The sequence below is a fragment of the Salvelinus sp. IW2-2015 genome, linkage group LG25 (genome assembly GCF_002910315.2).
Source record: "Salvelinus sp. IW2-2015 linkage group LG25, ASM291031v2, whole genome shotgun sequence".
Taxonomy (NCBI): Eukaryota; Metazoa; Chordata; class Actinopteri; order Salmoniformes; family Salmonidae; genus Salvelinus; species Salvelinus sp. IW2-2015.
Genome location: NC_036865.1, coordinates 19,282,869 through 19,307,212, shown reverse-complemented (window position 1 = coordinate 19,307,212; position 24,344 = coordinate 19,282,869). Strand labels below are relative to the sequence as shown.

Below are 24,344 nucleotides of genomic sequence, written 5' to 3'. Positions count from 1 at the left end.
TTCTCCCTTGGGGTTTAGGGAACATATTACAATCCCAAACAGTGTAACATTATGTGGATGGTTCCCAGATCATTCTGAACATGTGAAGCACTGTATTTCTCTTTCCCTATCTCATCACCCCATGATATACTGTACCCTCTAATCAACACTAATGCTGTATGCTGAAAGAAAGTCCTAACACTGGCGACTGATGAGTATGGCCCACCTCCTCCCGTTGAGATAAGCCTATGAAGAGAACTTATAGGATAGACAGACCCTCCCCAGCGTACATCTTATAAGGAGTGTTTAGACACACGGATGAGGGATGAATGGCGAGGCAATCAGAGGACTATAACAGGAGGAGTTTCCATTCTCAGTTAAGTCTGGAGTAGTTCCCTTTAAAAAGGCAATTTAGACTAGGACACAGACTGACAATAGATCAGAGAAAGAGAGAAAGCGGGATAAAATAGAATATAGTAAACCAAATGAAAGATGGAAACACATAGAGAGAAAGAGAATACCACATCCTTCATACTTGAAAGTCTAGTGATAACTCAATAATGAGGCCTCTCACTTGAGACAATAACACACATGAATTATGACTAGATCCATCAGAAGTCTAGCGAGGTCAATGCTTTGTCCAATGAACTTGAATTTAGGTAACTACAGAGTGGGCGTAACTGGTTGCAATGAACTCATTATGCTGTGTTGAGGTGGAACATCACCACTCACCATTCTGAATGTCCTTCATGTCCAAGTGGATGCTGGACATGAGGATCCCCACATTCTGAGAACGCTTGGTGTTCAAAAGCTTCACCACCTGAGAGAGAGAGAGCGAGAGTGAGACAGAGAGAGCGAGAGCGAGAGCGAGAGCGAGAGCGAGAGCGAGAGCGAGAGCGAGAGCGAGAGAGAGAGAGAAAGCACGAGAGAGAGAGAGAGAGAGAGAGAGAAAGAGAGAGAGAGAGAGAGAGAGAAAGAAAGAAAGAGAAAAAAAAAGAGAGAGAGAGAGAGAGAGAGAGAGAGAGAGAGAGAGAGAGAGAGAGAGAGAGAGAGAGAGAGAGAGAGAGAGAGAGAGAGAGAGAGAGAGAGAGAGAGAGAAAGAAAGAAAACAGAGAACTTTTGAATTTAGTATTTAGTATTTAGTATTTATTACTCATCCTGGGGTCCAAACAGAAATACATTAATACATCATAGTAAAACAACAGACTACATCATAAATACAACAATACATCAAGACATTGTGCATTAAAAGTAACAATGCTCAGATATTACACATTTACAATATAAAATGTACAATATTACAATGTGTGGGTGTGTGTAGTGTGTGTGTTAGAGTGTGTGTGTTGTTCCATGAGGTATTGTTTTATCTGTTTGTTTTTTAATCTGATTTTACTGCTAGCTTCAGTTGAGGTGGAAGAGAGTTCCCTGTAGTTGTGGCTCTATATAAAATAAGTCCAAAACAGGCCAGAACTGAGCCTCAATGTACCGTTATCATTTCCTTTTATGGGAAGAGCACTGTTGCCAATTCACCCACAAACATTATGCAAATAATAAACCTGTTCAGTCGGATTAAAGTGATTGAACATTTGCCCTTCTACTTCAGTTCTCCACATCCATCATATTTTCAATGGGAGGATCCAGAATGTGTAGATCTTAGATACATCTCGACTTATCACTTCAACCCGTTACAGTGATAATGCAGTTCATATGGAGATCAGTAGGGAAGGCCCACTAAGTGTACAGTAGTGTACGTCCACTGTGTTCTTTTCTCTGTTTGTTTATCAAATGAAGTTTTTCACAAACCACAAAATGCATTAAAGGCCTGTGCATATCAATGGCGAGACTTCACTATTTAAAAGTAAAATGTCACAACAACAATGTGAGAATAGATTGGCACATCACAAATACAGTACCAGTCAAAGGTTTGGACACACCTACTCATTCAAAGGTTTTTCTTTATTTTTACTATTTTCTACATTGTAGAATAATAGTGAAGACATCAAAACTATGAAATAACACATATGGAATCACGTAGTAACCAAAAAAGTGTTAAACAAATCAAAATATAATTTAGATTTGAGATTCTTTAAATAGCCACCATTTGTCTTGATGACAGCTTTGGACACTCTTGGCATTCTCTCAACCAGCTTCACCTGGAATGCTTTTCCAACTGTTGAAGGAGTTCCCACATATGCTGAGCACTTGTTGGCTGCTTTTCCTTCACTCTGCGGTCCAACTCATCCCAAACCATCTCAATTGGGTTGAGGTCGGGTGATTGTGGAAGCCAGGTCATCTGATGCAACACTCCATCACTCTCCTTCTTGGTCAAATAGCCCTTACACAGTCTGGAGGTGTATTGGTCATTGTCTTGCTGAAAAACAAATGATAGTCCCACTAAGCGCAAACCAGATGCGATGGCGCATCGCTGCAGAATGCCGTGGTAGACATGCTGGTTAAGTGGGCCTTGAACTCTAAATAAATCACAGACAGTGTCACCAGCAAAGCACCCCCACGCCATCACACCTCCTCCTCCATGCTTCATGGTGGGAACCACACATGTGGAGATCATCCGTTCACCTACTCTGCATCTCACAAAGACACGGCAGTTGGAACCAAAAATCTCATATTTGGACTCATCAGACCAGATTTCCACCGGTCTAATGTCCATTGCTCATGTTTCTTGGCACAAGCAAGTCTCTTCTTATTATTGATGTCCTTTCGTAGTGGTTTCTTGCAGTAATTCGACCATGAAGGCCTGATTCACGCAGTCTCCTCTGAACAGTTGATGTTGAGATGTGTCTGTTAATTGAACTCTGTGAAGCATTTATTTAGGCTGCAATTTCTGAGGCTGGTAACTCTAATTAATTTATCCTCTGCAGCAGAGGTAACTCTGGGACTTCCTTTGTTGTGGCAGTCCTCATAAGAGCTAGTTTCATCATAGCGCTTGATGGTTTTTGCGACTGCACTTGAAGAGTTCTTGAAAGTTTCTAGATTGACTGATCTTCATGTTTTAAAGTAATGATGGTGTAACGGCAGCCTTCCCTCTCTTCACTAGAAGAGGGGGTGTAACAGGGATCAGACCAACACGCAGCGTAGCCAGTGCTCAACATGTTCAATACGAACGATAAACGTGAACACCTAACAAATACAAAATAATAAATGTGGCAAACCGATACAGTCCTAGCTGGTGCATAGAAAACACAGAGACAGTCAACAACCACCCACAAATCCCCAACACAAAACAAGCCACCTATATATGATTCCCAATCAGGGACAACGATAGACAGCTGCCTCTGATTGAGAACCATATTAGGCCGAACACAGAAACAGACAAACTAGACACACAACATAGAAGGCCCACCCAGCTCACGTCCTGACCAACACTAAAACAAGCACAACACACAAGAACTATGGTCAGAACGTGACAGTTGGACTGTTGTTTCTCTTTGCTTATTTGAGCTGTTCTTGCCATAATATGGTCTTGGTCTTTTCCCAAATAGGGCTATCTTCTGTAAACCACCCCTACCTTGTCACAACACAACTGATTGGCTCAAACGCATTAAGAAGGAAATAAATTCCACAAATTAACCTTTTCTCAATAGGGGGTGCTGTTTACACTTTGAAAAAAATTAGTTCCCAAATTAAACTGCCTCGTACTCAATTCTTGCTCGTACAATATGCATATTATTATTACTATTGGATAGAAAACACTCTCTAGTTTCTAAAACCATTTGAATTTCTCTGAGTGAAACAGAACTCATTCTGCAGCTCACTTCCTGTCAAGAAGTGAGATTTCTGAAATCGAGGTCTCTGTTCCAGGGTCGGTTTATAAATTCCCTTGTAAGCTATGGGGCTACATGCACTGCATACGCCTTCCCCTAGATGTCAGTAAGCGGTGAGACTTTGAATGGAGTGGATAGCACCATCTGGGGGAGTATAAATCCTCTTGGAACGGAAGGACCGACCTTTTCGACGCGGGGCCTGACGCAGGAGGGACACCAAGCATGGCGTCCTGAAAAGCTTCCGGTTTAGCAGTTCTATATCTCCGGCTCTGATTTAATTTGTTTTTTGTCTTAAAAACTTCATAAGGTAGTTAATTTAAACTGACTTATAGCAGTTTATAGCAGTTTATTGCGATTTTCTGGAATTTCTTTGTCATGCGTCGTCGCGAGTTGGACACCTCTCCGGCATATGGCTAAGGTTAGCTGCTAATTACACGGTTGAAGAGGACATCTTTCAACCAAAAGACAATTGTTCTGGACAAAGACACCTGGCCCAAGAATTCTGATTGAAGCTCAACAAATAGTAAAGAGTCTTTATGCTATTAATTCGTATTTATGTTGAAAAATGTGAAACAATAATTCGCCCATGAATTGCGGAAAAAATCTAACACACAGCGATTGCATTAAGAACTAATATATCTTTTCATTTGCTGTCCACCTGTATTTTTTAGTAAAGTTATGATTAGTTATCGATTAGATTAGGTGCCTCTCCAAGAATGGCGCCGGACAGATTGCTTGAAGTTTGACTACTAATACATTGTAAACCACGATTTGTGCCGTTAAATATGCACATTTTCGAACAAATCCTATATGCATGTTAATATGATGTTACAGGACTGTCATCTGATGAAGTATATGAAGGTTAGTCAAAAAATTATATATCTTTTGCTGTTTGTTAGGATCGCTAGCCTTTGCTGCTGGTAAACGGCTTGTGTTTCTGGCTATTGTGGTAAGCTAATATAATGCTATATTGTGTTTCGCTGTAAAACACTTAAAAAATCTGAAATATTGGCTGGATTCACAAGATGTTGGGTCTTTCATTTGCTGTATGCTGTGATTTTTCAGAAAAGTTTTTATGATGAGTATTTAGGTATTTGACGTTGGTCTCTGTAATTATTCTGGCTGCTTCGGCACTATTCAGATGCAGCCTGCAATGTAGAACTGTGATTTATACCTGAAATATGCACATTTTTCTAACAAAACATATGCTAACAAATAAATATGTTATCAGACTGTCATCTGATGAAGTTGTCTTGGTTAGTGGCTATTTATATCTTTATTTGTCGAAATTGTGATAGCTACCTAGGCAGGAAAAAAAATGGTGGGAAAAAAAGTTGTGTCTTTTGCTATCGTGGTTAGCTAATAGATTTACATATTGTGTCTTCCTGTAAAACATTTTAAAAATCAGAAATGATGCTGTGATCACAAGATGTGTATCTTCATCTGTGTCTTGACTTGTGATTTAATGATATTTAGATGCTAGTATTTACTTGTGACGCTATGCTAGGCTATGCTAGTCAGCTTTTTTACTGATGGGGGTGCTCCCGGATCCGGGATTGGGACCAATTAGAAGTTAACTTTTAAGAAGGCACACCTGTTACTTGAAATGCACTCCAGGTGACTACCTCAGGAAGCTGGTTGAGAGAATGCCAAGAATGTGCGAAGCTGTCATCAAGGCAAAGGATGGCTACTTGGAAGAATCTCAAATATAAAATATACATTTTTTTGTTTAATCCTTTTTTGGTTACTACATGATTCCATATGTGTTATTTCATATTTTTGATGTATTCACAATTATTATACATTGTAGAAAATAGTAAAAATAAAGAGAAACCCTTGAATGGGTACTGTAGGTGTGTCCAAACTTTTGACTGGTACTGAATATTAAAGATTTTTTTATGTCAATATCAAATCATTTCTGGGTAACAATTAAGGGTCACACTTTATTTGGATAGTCCGGAAAGTTGGTCTGTAGATACTCTAAAGATGGTCATACTATCAACAACTATTGATCTTTATATAAGCAACTGCATGCTAAGGTTACAGTTAGGGTTAGAATAAGGGTTAGGGTAAGGGTTACGTTTAGGGTTAGGATAAGGGTTAAGGTTAGGGCTAGGGTTAGTAGATAGTTAGTTTAAATATTACTGATAGTCTGTACAGAGTCTGTAGAGCATCTACAGATGGACTATCCAATTAAAGTGTTACCCAATGAAGTACCTTACTGTGATTGTTTACAGTTAAAATGGTCAAAAATGAACAAAAATAGCTTCTTAACAAAGAGCAATTTCTCAAGGAAGAATTTTGCTGGTACTGTCTGTGAGTGGTCTGAGTGGGGAGGGAAAAACGGAAAACTAGCTGTAATCGGCAGAGAGGTTTGGACCTCTCTTTCTTCTTCAGGCAGTCTTTTCAAACAGCTTTTACACTAAAAGGGCATTATCACCCATTTCTAAATTTCACACTAGGCTGTTATGGAAATATATTTATATAAAACACAGGAAATCCCATTTTTGACTGCACTGGGCCTTTAAATTAGCTGCTTTAGATTGTGGAGTCTCTAAATATTGTTTCTTGGACAGATGAAAAATCATAATTTGAGCAAGTTTGCTAAAGCAGGAAAATAATCCTGCAGCAACAGGACATTTTAATTATTATGTGGATTATAATTAATGGAAATTTTTCTAGGGGTTGATATCAAGTGTGAAATTTCAAAGTGTAAATGACAAATTCAGAAGCCTTTTTAAACCTCAAATACACTACAGGTTTCACATTTTCTGCATTGCAAGAAAGTTCTCCTGCAACAAGGCCATCAAATTAAGATCCTACATTTGTACAATAAATATCCATCATCATCACTATCTTTTACTATATGCCACTATATTGCACTATATAAGTAAATCATACCTACATTTACAACTGCTGATCAAGTTGAAATACAGTGCCTTGCAAAAGTATTCACCCCCTTGGCGTTTTTCCTATTTCGTTGCATTACAACCTGTAATTTAAATGGATTTTTATTTGGATATCATATAATGGACATACACAACTTAGTCCAAATTGGTGAAGTGAAATTTAAAAAAGAACTTGTTTCAACATTTATTTATTTTTTAACTCAGGAAAAGTGGTGCGTACATATGTATTCACCCCCTTTGCTATCAAGCCCCAAAATAAGATCTGGTGCAACCAATTACCGTCAGAAGTCACATAATTAGTTAAATAAAGTCCACCTGTGTGCAATCTAAGTGTCACATGATCTGTCACATGATCTCAGTATATATACACCTGTTCTGAAAGACCCCAGCATCTGCAACACCACTAAGCAAGGGGCACCACCAAGCAAGCGGCACTATGAAGACCAAGGAGCTCTCCAAACAGGTCAGGGACAAAGTTGTGGAGAAATACAGCTCAGGGTTGGTTGATAAAAAAATATCCCGTGGAGCACCATTAAATCCATTATTAAAACATGGAAAGAATATGGCACCACAACAAACCTGCCAAGACAGGGCCGCCCACCAAAACTCACAGACCAGGCAAGGAGGGCATTAATCAGAGGGGCAACAAAGAGACAAAAGATAACCCTGAAGGAGATGCAAAGCTCCATAGCGGAGATTGGAGTATCTGTCCATAGTACCACTTTAATCCGTACACTCCACAGAGCTGGGCTTTACGGAAGAGTGGCCAGAAAAAAAGCCATTGCTTAAAGAAAAAAACAAGTAAGCACATTTGGTGTTCGCCAAAAGGCATGTGGGAGACTCCCTAAACATATGGAAGAAGGTACTCTGGTCAGATGAGACTAAAATTGAGCTTTTTGGCCATCAAGGAAAACGCTATGTCTGGCACAAACACAACACCTCTCATCACCCCGAGAACACCATCACCACAGTGAAGCATGGTGGTGGCAACATCATGCTGTGGGGATGTTTTTAATAAGCAAGGACTGGGAAACTGGTCAGAATTGAAGGAATGATGGATGGCGCTAAATACAGGGAAATTCTTGAGGGAAACCTGTTTCAGTCTTCCAGAGATTTGAGACTGGGATGGAGGTTCACCTTCCAGCAGGAGAATGACCCTAAGCATACTGCTAAAGCAACACTCAAGTGGTTTAAGGGGAAACATTTAAATGTCTTGAAATGGCCCAGTCAAAGCCCAGACCTCAATCCAATTGAGAATCTGTGGTATGACTTAAAGATTGCTGTACACCAGCGGAACCCATCCAACTTGAAGAACCTGGAGCAGTTTTGCCTTGAAGAATGGGCAAGAATCCCAGTGGCTAGATGTGCCAAGCTTATAGAGACATACCCCAAGAGACTTGCAGCTGTAAGTGCTGCAAAAGGTGGCTCTACAAAGTATTGACTTTGGGGGTTGAATAGTTATTCACGTTCAAGTTTTCAGTTATTTTCTCTTATTTCCTGTTTGTTTCACAATAAAACATATTTTGCATTTTCAAAGTGGTAGGCATGTTGTGTAAATCAAATGATACAAACCCCCCAAAAATCAATTTTAATTCCAGGTTGTAAGGCAACAAAATAGGAAATATGCCAAGGGGGGTGAATACTTTCGCAAGCCACTGTATATGGATAAACCAACAGCCAACAGCCTTGGTGAAACCATGGACAGCATCATGTACGGTTCACAGTGGAGTAGACCAGTGGAGGCTGCTGAAGGGAGGACGGCTCATAATAATGGCCAGAACGGAGAAAATGGAATGGCATCAAATCACGTGTTTGATGTATTTGATACCATTCCACTGATTCTGCTCCAGCCATTACCACAAGCCTGTCCTTCCCAATTAAGGTGCCACTAACCTCCTGTGGAGTAGCCACTCCAGTTGACCACAGTCAGACTGAGAAAGCAGAGTGGCTGCTGGGTAATAAAGTGGTGTGGGGAGGGTAGCTAGTAAACCCCAGACTCAAACAGACCAATTTCATGTGCTCCAGATCACACAAACCACAACAACATAGAACATGGACACAGTTACATTACTGCCCTCCTGCCTCCAACACACTGTAGACGTCATAGAATGTCATTTTCAATGATAAAAAAGCGTTTCAAGAGTAATATATCAGTTGGCCAAGCTCCTATTGCAGGTGCATAATGGTGGTATTACACTGCAGTATAATATTGTCTGATGTGTTCATAGTGAAGATCATTCTACCACATTGGATATCCTTTTTGAAGATCATTCTACCACATTGGATATCCTTTTGACAGGATCTACAGAATAACTATTCTCCTGCAGTATATCATAACTAGTTCATCATAAACTGTTTTATTAATGTACAGTTCATTATCCATTCAAAAAGATTTTCATGATGGGAATATGGTTTCAATGAAAATATTACATACAAACCATGTGCAGAAATTGAATCCTAGGTTTTAAAAGATCTTTAATTCCCGTCAATCACCGTTTGATGTTTTATTTGTGTCTCCTCCCTGTCATGAGTCAATCATTCCAGTAATACTGTGTTTTCAATGTTGGCCTACACATATTTCTACGAAACCCACAAAGCCCTGCATCACATGCCAGAAATAAACCCTGAGGGAAAATTTGTTCTTCATTAGACCATAAAAGAGAATAAATTATCACAAAACAACATTTGTTGATGTGGAAAAAGTACTCAGAGGCAGAAGAGAAACGCAGACGTCTGTTAATGTAACTAAAACTAAAGGCCTGAGTACAGTATTCTTTCTCTACAGTTTCACATTTAACATTGAATATAACAAAGTGGGCTAGTATAGTGTGAAGTCGCCAGTCCACTCTGATATGAAGACACATATCCAGTCACACAAAAGACAGAAGGTGTGAGAGGGAAGAAAGATGATAACAAGGTATATCCAAATATCTAACACTTTCAACATAATGCATAAAAAATGCTTTGCAAACGCTATTCCATTATTACTTTAAAAAAGGTACATTTCATATCCAAGTGATGAATGAATGTATGGTCGGTTGGTTGATTGAATCCAGACATAATGAGGTCTGACTGAGAGTGAGTATAAAAAGTGACTCAGCCTAGCTTTCTGCTCTTCATCAATCATCAAGTCTGTCTGTACTGAATACACAGAGGAAGTCCCTCTCACACAAGAGAGAAGAGCACACGAAGTCTCTGTCCCAATACTCTACTAAACCCTATTTTCTATCCTAATTTCCCCTGTGAACACTTAGAGCGGAAGTGCTTGGCTAGCTAGTTCTCCACCATGGTACTTACATCTATCAAATGCTGTTAGATCAGTGGCTGTGACAGAAAAGTACAGCAAAAAGTTTGAAAGGGAAGCTATGCTAGACTATTGGATCTGAGCCACAGAGCAGCGGTCTCAGGGGAGGAATCACAGGACAGACGAGGCTGCCACAGTGTCTCCCAGTCATCAGTGTGGGTTTGCTAACCACACGCCACACACTGGCTCCGAGTTTCGCTGGGCCTGGGATCCAGGGGCAGCCAGACCTCACACCACATAATCAGTCTCTGGCTACATCACTTCCTCATGTCATTTACAGGCAGCGGATTAATGTGACGGAGAGAAGTGCAGGAAGAGACAGAGATGGAACCAAAGAGAGTCAAGGGCAGAAAGAGACAGCGACGGGACCAAAGAGGGTCAAGGGGAGGAAGAGACAGGGATGGGACCAAAGAGCGTCAAGGGGAGGAAGAGACAGGGACGGGACCAAAGAGCGTCAAGGGGAGGAAGAGACAGGGATGGGACCAAAGAGCGTCAAGGGGAGGAAGAGACAGGGATGGCACCAAAGAGAGTCAAGGGCAGACAGGCAGACACACGCTCATACAATGTACAGTACCTGTTTGGCCTTGGACTTGGTGATGGTGTCTGATATTGGCTTTTTTTTCTCCTTCACAGCACTTTTGGAAAACAACTTGACAAACTCATCAAAATCCACTGACGGTTCCTCGATCTTCTCCCAAACCAGAGAACCACTCGCATCCCTCAGGTAGAAGAGAGAAAGATCTGCATTACATCGCTTTCATTTAATCTTTATCCTGGTGATGTATACCTCAAACTTACAACTGAAAATGTATGGCATGTTATGCTTTACCGAGCCCCAGAATGCAGGGAGACCAGCACTATAGCACCTCTTCAGACAACAACTGTACAGTACATTACATTTCCAATAACTATAAATAAAAACACCACTATGTATCATGCCCACTGATTATCATAAGATGGACTTATTTACACTTCACAGTACAATTAGAAGGCTATTATAAGACAAATTTATGTGTGTGGAGTCGGACCAAGTGCATCAGTACCAAACCGCCAGTGTTAGGGAGTAGTGAACATACATGTCATTTAACTAGAAATGTATCTTCATTTTGCAGTAGCTTGGTGGTAGTTGAACTATATTCAAATCTAGGTAGTGTTTTCAGTAGTTAATAACGTTTTGGCCATGTAGGGGTGTAGTTAACTACTGAAACTACACACTACTTTTATTGCAAAAATAAAATAAAATATTTGTGAAGTAGGGAAGAATTTCCTTTGTTTTTCGGTATCAGACCTGCATAAATCATAGTTGAAACATAGTTTTTGTGTTTAATAGGCTAAATGACACATTCTGTTAACACCTGACCCCAGAGTGATCTGTTCTTGCAATTTGTAGTTTATGACATTTCAGATTTAGATTTGATAATTTTTCCCGAAGTAGCTTGGATTTAATGAACTTTTTTTTCAAATTAGCTTTAGTTCAGTAAACTGTATTTTTCTTAAGGTAGCTTTAGTGTAGCTTAACTTCTTCCAGTGTTGGTAGTTTGGGAAACTATGATTTCAGAGAAGCTTCCCCAACACTGCAAAGCACATCTCAACATCTGTTTCAACTCAAACAACATCTCACCAGACTCTTTCCCCACATCTTTCTCAGATTTTAGACTGGGTTACCATCTGTGTAGCATTGGTTTACAAGGCTGATCTTTATCTTCAGTAGAAAACCCATTCTATAGACTCCATGAATGTCAATGATCTATCTCTATCTTTTGCATACGTTCTCATTCATGCGTTATGTTTATGGATATCTCATATACTGTAGTTAAACAGGAAGCTTTGGATAAACATACTGTATATGTATGAACAGTCATTGGACTAAAGTGGACTAGTAATTACTTTTTAGCATGCAGCTGGATCCTGGTCCAGTAGAGAGGCTTCATGGGCTTGGGGGGCTCGATGGGGGCCTTCTGGGGTCCAGCCTCCTGGGCCATGAATCCACCAGGAGGGGGAGGAGGGCCAAAGCCTGGGGGAGGTGGAGGTCCTCCGCCGGGGGGTGGGGGCGGAGGAGGGGGCCAATACCTGGTGGTGGGGGTGGAGGTGGAGGTCCAAAGCCTGGCAGGGGAGGGGGGTGGGGTGGAGTCCAAAGCCTGGCAGGGGAGGGGTGGGAGGTGGAGGTCCAAAGCCTGGCAGGGGAGGAGGTGGAGGTGGGGAACAGGATCCGCCCATACCTGGTAAAGGAGGAGGAGGGGGTGGAGGAGGAGGACCAGCCACACCAGGGAGAAGGGGTGGGGGTGGAGGTGGTGGGGGCCCTCCAGAGAGCTGAGGTAGAGGAGGAGGGGGAGGAGGAGGGGGTATACTGGGGTGGGAGGAGGGGGCTGGGTACCACTTTGCTGCTGCTGTTGGCAGGTACAGACAAACTCAGGTTTGGGGAGGGAGGAGGAGGAGATCGCTGGGACAGAGGCTGAGGAGGGGATTGACCCTACCCTGAAAGGCACTTCAAATCTAAAGGCCTCCTCCAAAGGGGATGTCTGTACGGAAACCTCGATCCTCTTCTTTCCTGTGAGGCTGATACCCCCCAAGGCCACAGTATTGTCCCCATCCCCACTCTTCTTAGAGTCGATCTCCATCTCCAGAGATGCATGCTGGATTTCCAGTGCTGCAATCTTTATCCTCAAGTCATTAATGGTCTGCTCCAGCCCTGTAATATCACTGCCATTGTCCTCTTGTGACAGATTCCCGGACTTTGACGAAATCTGTCACGAAAAAAGGATTTCAGACCACTTTTCAAGCAGAAGCAATAAAATACAGAACATTGTACATTTTAATATTACATAAAGGGATGTTTGAAGCCCTTTTTGATGGATGTAAACAGTCAAGCCATTAACACTTTTCAAGGAATGTGCTTTTTAAGTTGACTATTTATTATACCTTTATTTTATCAGGGAGTCATACTGAGACCATTACCCACATCCAAATACAAATACAACATGCAAGCAGAAAGAAAAAAAATGTCATAGAAAACTAACACATTCATCAACTATCTGATTTGCCATAGAGGTACCAGAACATCACATTTTAGAACATTTTGAAGACTGTTGCACAAATAAAGTGCAACAAAACTAAAAGCTGATTTACCTAACGCAGTAGAGACCAAAGGAATTTCCAGAGTTAGCCATCCCTGAGAGCGGGTGTGGTAACACGTATGTCTAAACTTCAGTAAAGATGTTCGGTACAGTGGGACTTTTTATAAAAGGGCTTAATAAATGAAAATATAGCAATGTATCAACCTACAGTATGTGACATCAAAGAGGACCAACCAACTTTCTGGTAGATAATGCAGTGATGAGTACTAAAACTGTCGCCCTTAATAAAGCACACTATGATAAACTGCATCTAACTGCTTTAATGAAGTGGCAACTGCGTTCATATAGATGATGTCATCATAGTCTAGGACCGATAGGAACGTCGACTGAATAATCTACTTTCCACTATTTAGTGAGATGCAGGACCTATTTCTATAGAAGAAGACCATTTGACCAAAAAATACATGCTTACAAAAAAACTATATTTTGAACAATTCCTCAGACTTCAAACCTAGTAGATGCCACAACCTGAGTGAATAAGGGTAAACAAACATTGGTTTCAGGGTTATAGGTCAGGGTAAAGTGAGGGTCAGGGTCATGGTCAGGGTCAGGTCAGGGAAGACCACATGTCTAGACTCCAGGCTTCCAGCACCTGGGTAGTTAGAACATTGATGGGGAGACTTCAAAGACTTGACCCACGAGATGATCAAAGTCTCCATGATCTTCAAAGAGGCCATGTGTAGAGTGCAGAGCCCAGAGTTAGATGCACATCACAACACCCATGTCTATGCATACTACAGTTCGTGTTGACTTTACAGTCCGAGTCTTTCTGAGTGACGTCCAGGAGACCATTACAAGGTTAGGAGCTTGACAGGATATGAAGTTAACCTGCTTCTGACAATGACCTATGAAAGTTATCGTAGGAATTCAAGCCAAGCCTGACCTCTGTTGGAAGAACAGGAGTAATCCTCATGCGCTGTCATTATACAAAATATACAAAATATAACCACAAGAGGACAGTATTGTAACAAAACATGTCTGGGCATTCGTTTACTTCCAGTTGTAATAGGAAACAGAAGAGTACAAAGATCTGTTGTCCTCCTGAGGCACACGGTCATTTTCCATTCGGTTGAAATTGACGCAACATTTTCAATGTCACACTACTTGAATAAATGTTCTCCTCTGGAGCTCATCTGCTTGGTGTGGTACACTACATAAAACACACTGAAAACATACCTGAGCTGGTTGTGGAGGGGGCCACAGTGCCTGGATGCGGCCTGGGGTACGACCTTCATGGGGTTCCCAGAGGTGGGAGGGCAGGCCGAAGGTGGCCCACGTATACAGCTGGTCCTCCTGGGGGAGGGAAAACAAACAATGATCATGTTAGTATGTATTTTTACAGAATTTTATTCACATGATATATTACCACCATATAATAACCAGGCGAATATAACTGGGACATTAGACCTACATCATTTTCTTTTTTTTTTTTTTTTTTGCACTGTCCTGTTTTGGCATTTACTTACACACACAAATAAAGGCCAAAACAGGGCAGTGCAAAAAAAAGGCAGACAGCTATTTAACGTAGAGACAGAGAAAAAGGAACTCCCTTCATATTTAATCACATTTTACTCCAAGGAATAAATCAATAAAGCAACCTATGTAAAGCCCTCTGTTGATTCAGAGGACATCAACCAACAACGGCTAAACCGACAGGGCTTTCACTGTACTAATCCAACCAATAAAAACATCCACTTTTCCTAAGTGAGTTAAGGTACAGTGTTTGCTTAGCACAAGACTCCCTATTATACAGTGGAACATGTAGAACATTGCGAGAAGCTAAAAGAAAGCCAATCTCATTAATCTGAGATATGAAAACTCAGCTTGTTACTGTGTATATTCCATTAGTTCAGCTTAATGCATGAGAGCTTATTACTTATCAACTGAGCACATTTTTTCCCTGGGAAATGGCTGTGAATGATTCGATTGCAGCAAGCAGTTTCAGCACGGCATGGCACGGTAATATGATATTAAATACATGCAATTGGGCAATTCTAAGGGCCCAATTTAGTCTGAATCTAAATATATTGTAAATCAATCGGATAATTTACAGACCTCTACATAATAGCTATCCATTTATGTAAGAATATCAAGCCATTCCAACACTGTGCATGTCAAGTGTGTGTGTTTGTGTGTACTGTATGCGTGTGTATGAGTGGGTGTCTACACTTTACATAGCACATATTCATTCTGTTCCAGTCTGTGAGCTCGCCTGAGGCGTTGTTTTCTCTGTGAAGTCAATGCCAGAACAAAACCTTAACCAGAACTCCAGTTTGAACTGGAGACAGAATCACAACTACAGTACAGACAGAGACAAAAACATGGTCAGAACCTGTCATAGCACCCTACTCTATCACATCAACAATATTTTCCCCATAGAGACAATGCTGATTCATTATAGTGGCACTATAGCGAGTGATTAGATCTCAGGGAGTCAAAAAAGGCTGTCTACTTTTACAGGGGAGAGGACAGTGAGGACAGAGAAAGAGAGGGAGGGAGGAAGAGAGAGAGACAGGAATGAGAGAGAGAGAGAGAGAGAGATAGGAATGAGAGTGAAGATGAAAGAGAGAAAGAGAGAGAGAGGAAGTAGAGAGAGAGAGAAAGAGAGAAAGAGAGAAAGAGAGATAGGAAGTAGAGAGATAGAGAAAGAGAGAAAGAGAGAGAGAGATACAACCCATATTTATGCTTATTTATTTTAACTTGTGTGCTTTAACCATTTGTACATTGTTACAACACTGTATATATATAATATAACATTGTAATGTCTTTATTGTTTTGAAACTTCTGTATGTGTAATGTTTACTGTTAATTTGTATTGTTTATTTCACTTTTGTATAATATCTACGTCACTTGCTTTGGCAATGTTAACACATGTTTCCCATGCCAATAAAGCCCCTTGAAATTGAATTGAATTGAATTGATAGGAATGAGAGCGAAGATGAAAAGAGAGAAAGAGTGAAAGAGAGAGATAGGAATGAGAGTGAATATAAAAGAGAGAGAGAGAGGAAGTAGAGAGAGAGAGAAAGAGAGAAAGAGAGAGAGAGAGATAGGAAGTAGAGAGAGAGAGATAGGAATGAGAGTGAAGATGAAAGAGAGAAAGAGAGAGAGAGAGAAAGAGAGATAGGAAGTAAGAGAAGAGAGAAAGAGAGAAAAGAGGAGAGAGAGATAGGAATGAGAGCGAAGATGAAAAGAGAGAAAGAAGAGTGGAAAGAGAGAGATAGGAATGAGAGTGACTATGAAAGAGAGAGAGAAGAAGTAGAGAGAGAGAGAAAGAGAGAAACAGAGAGAGAGATAGGAAGTAGAGAGAGAGAGAAAGAGAGAGAGAGAGAGATAGGAAGTAGAGAGAGAGAGAAAGAGATAAAGAGAGAGAGAGATAGGAAGTAGAGAAGAGTGAAAGAGAGAGAGAGATAGGAATGAGAGTGAAGATGAAAGAGAGAGACAGAGAGAGAGAGCGATAGGAATGAGAGTGAAGATGAAGAGAGAGCGAGAGAGAGAGATAGGAATAAGAGTGAAGATGAAAGAGAGAGAGAGAGAGAGAGAGAGAGGAAAGAATGAAGATGAAAGACAGAAAGAGAGAGAGAGAGAGATAGGATGGAAGTGAAGATGAAAGAGAGAGCAGATAGAGAGAGAGAGAAGGAGAGAGGAAGAGAAAGAGAGAGAGAGAGAGAGAGAGAGAGAGAGAGAGAGAGAGAGGAGAGAGAGAGAGGAGAGAAGAGAGAGAGAGAGAGAGAGAGAGAGAGAGAGAGAAAAGAAGAGAGAGAGAGAAGAGAGAGAGAGAGAGAGAGAGAGAGAGAGAGAGAGAGAGAGAGAGAGAGGAATGAGAATGAAGACGAAAGAGTAGCATACAAAAATGGAAGAGGGGAAAATAAAACAGGGCAAGAGATTGAGTGAGAGCGAGAAAGAAGGGTGAGGGAGGACAGCAGGTGAGGGAGGACAGCGGGTGAGGGAGGAGAGCAGGTGAGGGAGGAGAGCAGCGTTGTCAATCGACATGGTTAGAAGTTGACTCTGGTCAAGCTGAATAATGCAGGGTTGCGGGTCCAACCCCAGGTAGAGACAGTGAAAGGAGATGACATGCGCGAACCCACCCAGCCACAGTGAGCCTTCTCAAGAGCAGCCTGAGCCCTGGGCACGTGGGGCTCTTATGCAATGCAGTCAGCAGATGGTCTACGCAAGCAGATGTGTGTGTCACAGAGTGACTGTTTGTAAGGCATGCGTGTGTGTGTGTGTGTGTGTGTGTGTGTGCATACTGTATTTCTATGTGATTTTGTGTGCATGTTATGACTGAGTGTTTGTGACAGTGTGTTTGTGTGTGTGAGTGTATCTAAGGGGGGAGGTGCACAGTGTAGCCAGAGACAAACGCTCATCTGTTCAGACACAAATCTGTTTTGGTGGCTGAGCAAAAGAAAAGCAGCTCTGATCACATGGCACATCCAGAAAGGAAACATGACAACCCATTGCCTCACGACACAATGTTCAGTCCCTATGGAGATACTGCAACAGGAAGCACACCCCCCCCCCCCCCACAAACACACACACACATACACACACACATACACACGATTGCATGTACACACGCAATATTATTATTTTCTAGTTATGAAAAATGACTAAGCCGTGAAATCTATATTTAAATCCTCAGACTAAGAACCTTACAGCCGAGTGGATTCAGCTGCAAGGGGCATGTGATAAAAATGGCACTGACAGCGCGCTCAACGAACTTTGGAAAATTATAACCACACAAACATGAGATTACGTCCGAGTGAAGCGTTACTGGGAAGAGGATTTAAACATTTATGAAATCAGTTTCGTATGGTTAGGCTGACCGTGAGAACTGTTGTCAACATGAGGAAACGCTCAAATATAAAAACATCCAGATATGGAGATGGAGTATCAGGGCGGAGATGGTGGATATTTGATACAAATCCAGAATACATTTGTTTGAATACATTTGTTCATAATAAACTATCATCCAGTGCGTGATACTAGCCAGTTCAGACGATCAGCCTTTGATCAGTGGGATATTTGTTGAAACGGCAGCAGTGAAACAATGTAAGTAAGTAAAGGGTTGGTTCTCACATTAAAGGTGACTGTGGCTGGAGTGACAATGTCTTCATGCTGCTCTCTGAAAATGTCACTAAGGGGCTGCAGCAGCCCCAGGCCCAACATACGACAACACAACCTCTCCGCCTCCTCCTCTGTCACTCCCTTCCCCTGCTGCTGCAGACATAGACGCCTCCAAAAGGGTGTGTCCTAAGGAGAGAAAGAGAGAGAGAGAGAGAGAGAGAGAGGAGAGAGAGAGAGAGAGAGAGAGAGAGAGAGAGAGAGAAGAGAGAGAGAGAGAGAGAGAGAGAGAGAGAGAGAGAGAAGAGAGGAAGAGAGAGAGAGGAAGAGAGAGAGAGAGAGAGAGAGACGAGAGAGAGGAGAGACAGCAACAGAGACAGAGAAACAGAGTGACAGAGAGAGAAAGAAAGAAAGAAAAAAGAAAGAAAGAAAGAAAGAGAGAGAAAGAAAGAAAGAAAGAAAAAAAGAAAAAAGAGAGAGAGAAAGAAAGAAAGAAAGAAAGAAAGAAAGAAAGAAAGAAAGAAAGAAAGAGAGAGACATTCGTAAAATAGATCTTGGGAAGACACACCGTTATGAAGAAACAGATACTGCAGAGGATATTGATGAGACAGCAGAGGGAATTTTGTAATTGATTGAGATACACACAGATGTAAAATGAAGAGAGAAACATTTAACGTTCAAAGATCTACAGATAGAGAGTGAGATGGTAGATCACAGATTCAGACAAGATAATTAACACCTACATCTACATGTGCAAGCAGCTTCAATAATTGACACCTACGAGTGCAAGCAGTTTCGATAATTGGCACCTACGAGTGCAAGCAGTTTCGATAATTGGCACCTACAAGTGCAAGCAGTTTCGAACTTCTAATCTACATCATTACAGAAAATGTTGGCGCAAAAATATATATGGCTAGTATTAGCTATCACTAAGTAGCTAACGTATCACTGTATAATGTTTGTTTTTATAAACTGGGTGGTTCGAGCCCTGAATGCATCTTGGGGGCTCGTTGTATATGGCCAACACACCACGGCTATGGGCTGTATCCAGGCATTCTGCGCTGCGTTGTGGCTAAGAATAGCCCTTAACCATGGTATATTGGCCATATATCCCACCCACTTATGTTGCAAACATAATTAGAACAGTAAAAATACATGTTTTGTCATACCCGTGGTATATGGTCTCATATGCCACAGCTTTCAGCCAATCAGCATTCAGGGCTCGAACCACCCAGTTTTAAAAAACAAACATTATACATTGATACGTTAGCTAGATGTAGTACTGCATAACAGTATTGTGTTACTACTATTATTTTATAAATACTGTGTTTTCAACTTCTCTGTGCAACATCTATTGGTCCTGAGGTGGCCAAAAGAGGGCACCTTCTTAGAAATCACATGATGGAAGGTGCTTTCTGCAAATGCCATGGCTTAACCTTCACATTAACAGCTGGCATTTAAACAGTACTCTAGGCTACCATCAAAAGAACAATATTTATCAGAACCATCCTGGTCATTGAGTCATAGGAGGCGGGGAGGAATAATCCTACCACATTGCTCAGCTGTGTATGTTACGAAAGGGATGGTCTAGACAGAGCAAGGGAAGGCCTGGTTTTCTAATCCAGAGATGTCACAAGTCATGGCAATGTGACCAGAGGAGCTTTGGTGGGGAGACGTAGACCTACTCCTCTACTGATCCATGTTCTACTGGCAGGATATTCAATTAAAACAGTCAAACTAATCATCTATAATGCTATTATATGCGTGTTATGACTTGAATTAGCTAGAACACGTGAGCCAACTGCAAATAACGCTGCACGACGCTGCAAAGTAGGTTTTTTCAACGTTGTGTTTACGATTGTCTCTTGTTTGCGAGGTAGCAAAAGAACATTTAGCGATACAAAACTTCTTCTTGTCCTTGCAATAGATGTTTTTTAGATTATGATCAGGTAAGGATAGTTCAAAGCTATTTTAAGCTTATCTAAGCAGTCTGATTAAAGAACATGAAGAAATCAAAATGATTGTTAAAATGCGACGTTGCTCTCTGTTCAATAGCCAACACTCTTTTAGATACACATACAGTATGATGATGAACAACCTTATCCAAAGAAACTGTATTTTTGTTGTCTTTAAAGTGTGACAAGGATGAACACAAACAACAACAGCACCAGCAAAGAATCTCCTTCCCCTCAGTGTACAGGCTAGTGACCCCTGTCCCTATTGATATTCTCTAAAACAGATCCATGTCACATGACTGAGTGCGCCAATAGCTGAGGCAAACCAGGGCCAGACTGGATAACAAGATGGTCTGGTTGATAAAATGATAAACTGATAATCAAGTTTGACAGCTCAATCCTGGGCAAGACAGCAACCTACCACTGTATCAAGGAATGACCTGAATATCTAGCTACAGTTCAGCTGTGCAAATGTGAAGAGGTTCAATCAAATTTGATTTATCACAGACTTTACCGTGAAATGCTTACTTATGAGCCCTTTCCCAACAATGCAGAGATAAAAAGTGTGGGTGTGTGTGGCCCTCTCAGACAGTTGGGCAAAGAACGGCATTGCCATGGGTGAGTGATCAATTTCACAATCAGCACTGCTGCAGGAGCAGAGAGCTGAAACAGCTGAGCCCCAGACCATCAGCCTTCTGTAGTCTACTAATACTGAGGAGGATATCCATGACAACATATTGTTCGATAAGGTACAGCACAGTATGTTCTTACAGGGGTTGATATTCAAATTCAGTATACGGTATCATTACATAACATAATGTGATGTTTAATAGAAATACATTTATATCTATTGGTCCTATATTTATAAATACACAATGGTTATTGTAATTTTACATGATGATAATTATCATTACACACTCACATTACACACATTATCATTACACACTCACATAATCCCTGTTTGGCAAAAAGACTCAAAGCCCAAAATGATGGCTTACAACCAGCCTTCCATGGATTCCCAGCCATAATAGGACTAAATTATTATCTAACCAACATATTTACCCCATTTATGCCAATGTTACCCTGTAACTCATTTAGCACCTCTATGCTCAGTCACTTACCAGAGAAGACATCTTGATATGGCCCTGTGGTGGTGTTCTGGACACCTGAGAGGCGTCGTCTGGTGCCAAGAGTCAGAGTAGCCCCTGAGATGCCTCTCTCTGACCCCCCATGCTCCTGGAGGTCAGCGGCGTCCTCATGCCTAGCTCTGAGGCCTTCCAGATCCTTGGTCCAGTCTGCAGAATGACTGAGAGGCCCGGCGATACTGCAGGACCTTTGCCTGGTGGTCCTCCACACCTGGGCCTTGTGGCCCCCATACCCTGCCCCAGAGCCTGGCCCCATCCTACGGGGGATAAGGGGGCTCTGGCTGGGGGAGCCTATGGGGGATGTCAACTGCCTGGTGGTGGTCTTCACGTAGGAAGGGTGGATGGGAGGATAGGGCTTGACAGTGGAGGTAGTGGAGGACGTCCTTCTGGAAAGGGCTCTTTTGGAACTGTCAGCCGTCAGCAGAGAGACAGAATAGCTACTCTTCCTCCTGCTCATAGACCAGAAGTCTCTCCCCCTGTCCCCCTCCTCCCTCTCCACAGTCAGGTCCATGTTACTGACACTTCTGGGTGACCCTGAGGTCGTTCCCAACCTGATGCACCTGACCCCCTCGATGGTGCTACCCCCCTCATCAAAGCTCTGGCTCTGAGTCAGTTGGGAGGTCAACACTGGACTCTCCAGGTCGTCCTGGGGCTCCTCAGCGCTCTCATAGGATGTGGTTGTGGCGGTGGTGTCTGGGAAGCTGTAGGTGCTGGTGGTTTTGGGCAGGGGGCTTCCACTGCTCCTCTCGGTGTCGAAGGCAGCCGAGGAGGGGCCACTGTCACTTGGTGAACCTAAATCTGACTCCTCCCCAGATGCCACACCTCCCTCTGCCTCTGACTGTCCAAGCTCAGCACTTTGGTCTGGTCCTACAGTATCAGTAACAACAGGTGTCTCATCCACCTGTCCCTTGTCCAGGTCTGGCCCATGAGTGGAGTCTACCTCCTGTGGGTCAGTGGGGTCAGGGGCTAGGGGTTTAACATCACCACCGGAGGTGGGGGAGGTGACCCCCTCAGCCAAAGGGACAGTGACCTTATCCAGGACCCCGTCAGAGGTCCCATGCTGCTCCCTAATAGCCTGCTGGATGTCCGACAGCAGGTCTTCATGATCAGCCGCAGCAGAGTGGAAGCTGTAGAGGTCCCCGTCTGATCCTGAACTAATCCTCTGGCCCTCGTCCTCAGGCCCCGATGTTGTCAAGTGGCCTTGCTCTGGCTCACCATCCGACATCATTCCCAGCTCGTCTGCTGAGAGGCTGCTGTTGACCCCACCAGTCTCCTCCAGCTGGGACCCCTTGCTGTCCAGGATATCCTCCTTGGACAACCCCTTTGCCTTCGACAGACTCTTCCTGAGCCGCATACTGGAAAACACAGAGCTTTTGGATTCCGATTTGGATTTCTTCTTGCCGGCATCTCCCCCTTTGGATTTCTTGCCTGTATTGGAGCACTCCAGTTCCCTGTCCTCGGCTCCCCCATCACAGGGGGCGTCTCCCCCTACCACCTTCCTCTGCTTGGCCTCCTGGTTCCCCATGTTCCTAAACAGGCGGACCCCCTTGGCAATCAGGCCATGCTGCTGGGGCTGTTTCTCATGGGTTGCTGAACTGGTTCTCCGGGAGCTCAGCACTAATCCCTGCCTGCTCGTCGGTGTCAGGAGCAGCTGTGAGGATGCTGCTGCTGAGAGGAGGCTGACAGACTCACTGTCTCCCTCCCCCTCCCTGCTCCTATCTGCTTGCTCTGCTTTGTTGCATAACGGGCTGCTGGATGAGCGACCCAGTCGCGCATGCTCAATGCGAGGCTCCTCCCCGTCCAGAGAAGGCGGAAGCGGCTGGTGAGTATGATGTTGTTGTTGTTGCTGTCTGCGGAGCAGGTTAGTCACACTACTCTTCCTCCTGTCTTTAAACGCTGTGATGAAGAAGCTCTCCTTCAGGAAAGGCACCTGGGTCTCTACAGTCTGAATGGTCTGCATCCTGACTGCAGAAGGGTACAAGCTGGACAGTCTAAATTAACAACAGAGAGAGTGGAAGCATTCATTTATTCAGTTTATATTGAAACATAATTATTTACAGTAAGATCAGAGGCACTTTGTTTTCAATGGAGCCTATAGGGAAAACTGAAAAGAAAATCCAGGCAAAATTCCTATTCAAATCACGTTTTGTCATGTAATATAGTTAGACCTTAATCTATGCTTTCAAAGTGTCTGCTAATGCCATTATCATTAATCCATCATCTGGAGGAAAAATATAATATAATAATAGCTCTCTGGTTTGTGCTACAACAGCATTATAAACATTTCATATCCATTGTGGTGTTTACCCGTTAAAAACCTAGTATTTAACACTGCCTTGTTTTTTCTCATGTTTTATTCTCCTGGGTATTCCCTGTACTGTTACAAATATGTCAGCAGTTGTTTGCGTCATGTCTATAGTCCCAGTGGGAATATGATTCAAGTAATCAGTTCCAATCTCTACAGCCTACATATCTATGAATAGCTGTGTATTTAGTCTGTGTTTTAGTACACTGAACAAAAATATAAACACAACATGTAAAGTGTTGGTCCCATGTTTCATGAGCTGAAAAGAAAAATCCAAGAAATGTTCCATAGGCACAAAAATCTTAATTCCATCAAAGTTTGTACACAACTTTCCCTGTTAGTTAGTATTTCTCCTTTGCCAAGATAATCCATCCACCTGACAGGTGTGGTATATCAAGAAGTGATTAAACAGCATGATCATTACACAGGTGTACCTTGTGCTGGGGACAAAAGGCCACTCTAAAATGTGCAGTTTTGTCACACAACACAATGCCACAAATGTCTCTCATGTTTTGAAGGCCGTGCAGGAATGTCATTGACTGCAGGAATGTCTACCAGAGCTGTAGCCAGATAATTGAATGCTAATTTCTCGACCATAAGCTGCCTCCAACGCAGTTTTAGAGAATTTGGCAGAATGTCCAACCGGCCTCACAACCGCAGACCACGTGTAACCACACCAGCCCAAGATCTTCACATCCGGCTTCTTCACCTGTGGGATCTTCTGGGGMGGGGGGGGGGGGGGGGGGGTAATAAATAAATAATAAAGCCCT

At 42.4% G+C, this 24,344-nt stretch overlaps 1 protein-coding gene across 1 annotated transcript in view; it reads right to left on the bottom strand.

The window, feature by feature from the left end:
* LOC111951727 (formin-2) overlaps window positions 1-23,256 on the bottom strand; it is a 53,384-nt gene extending 30,128 nt beyond the window's left edge. The window contains 10 exon segments of the mRNA XM_070434975.1: window positions 712-799; window positions 10,549-10,693; window positions 11,862-12,039; window positions 12,042-12,104; window positions 12,107-12,320; window positions 12,323-12,718; window positions 14,285-14,401; window positions 18,185-18,341; window positions 20,549-20,564; window positions 21,246-23,256. Of these exon segments, the coding sequence (XP_070291076.1) occupies window positions 712-799; window positions 10,549-10,693; window positions 11,862-12,039; window positions 12,042-12,104; window positions 12,107-12,320; window positions 12,323-12,718; window positions 14,285-14,401; window positions 18,185-18,341; window positions 20,549-20,564; window positions 21,246-23,229 (3,358 nt within the window). The 5' untranslated portion in view covers window positions 23,230-23,256.
* Window positions 23,257-24,344: the final 1,088 nt, after the last annotated feature.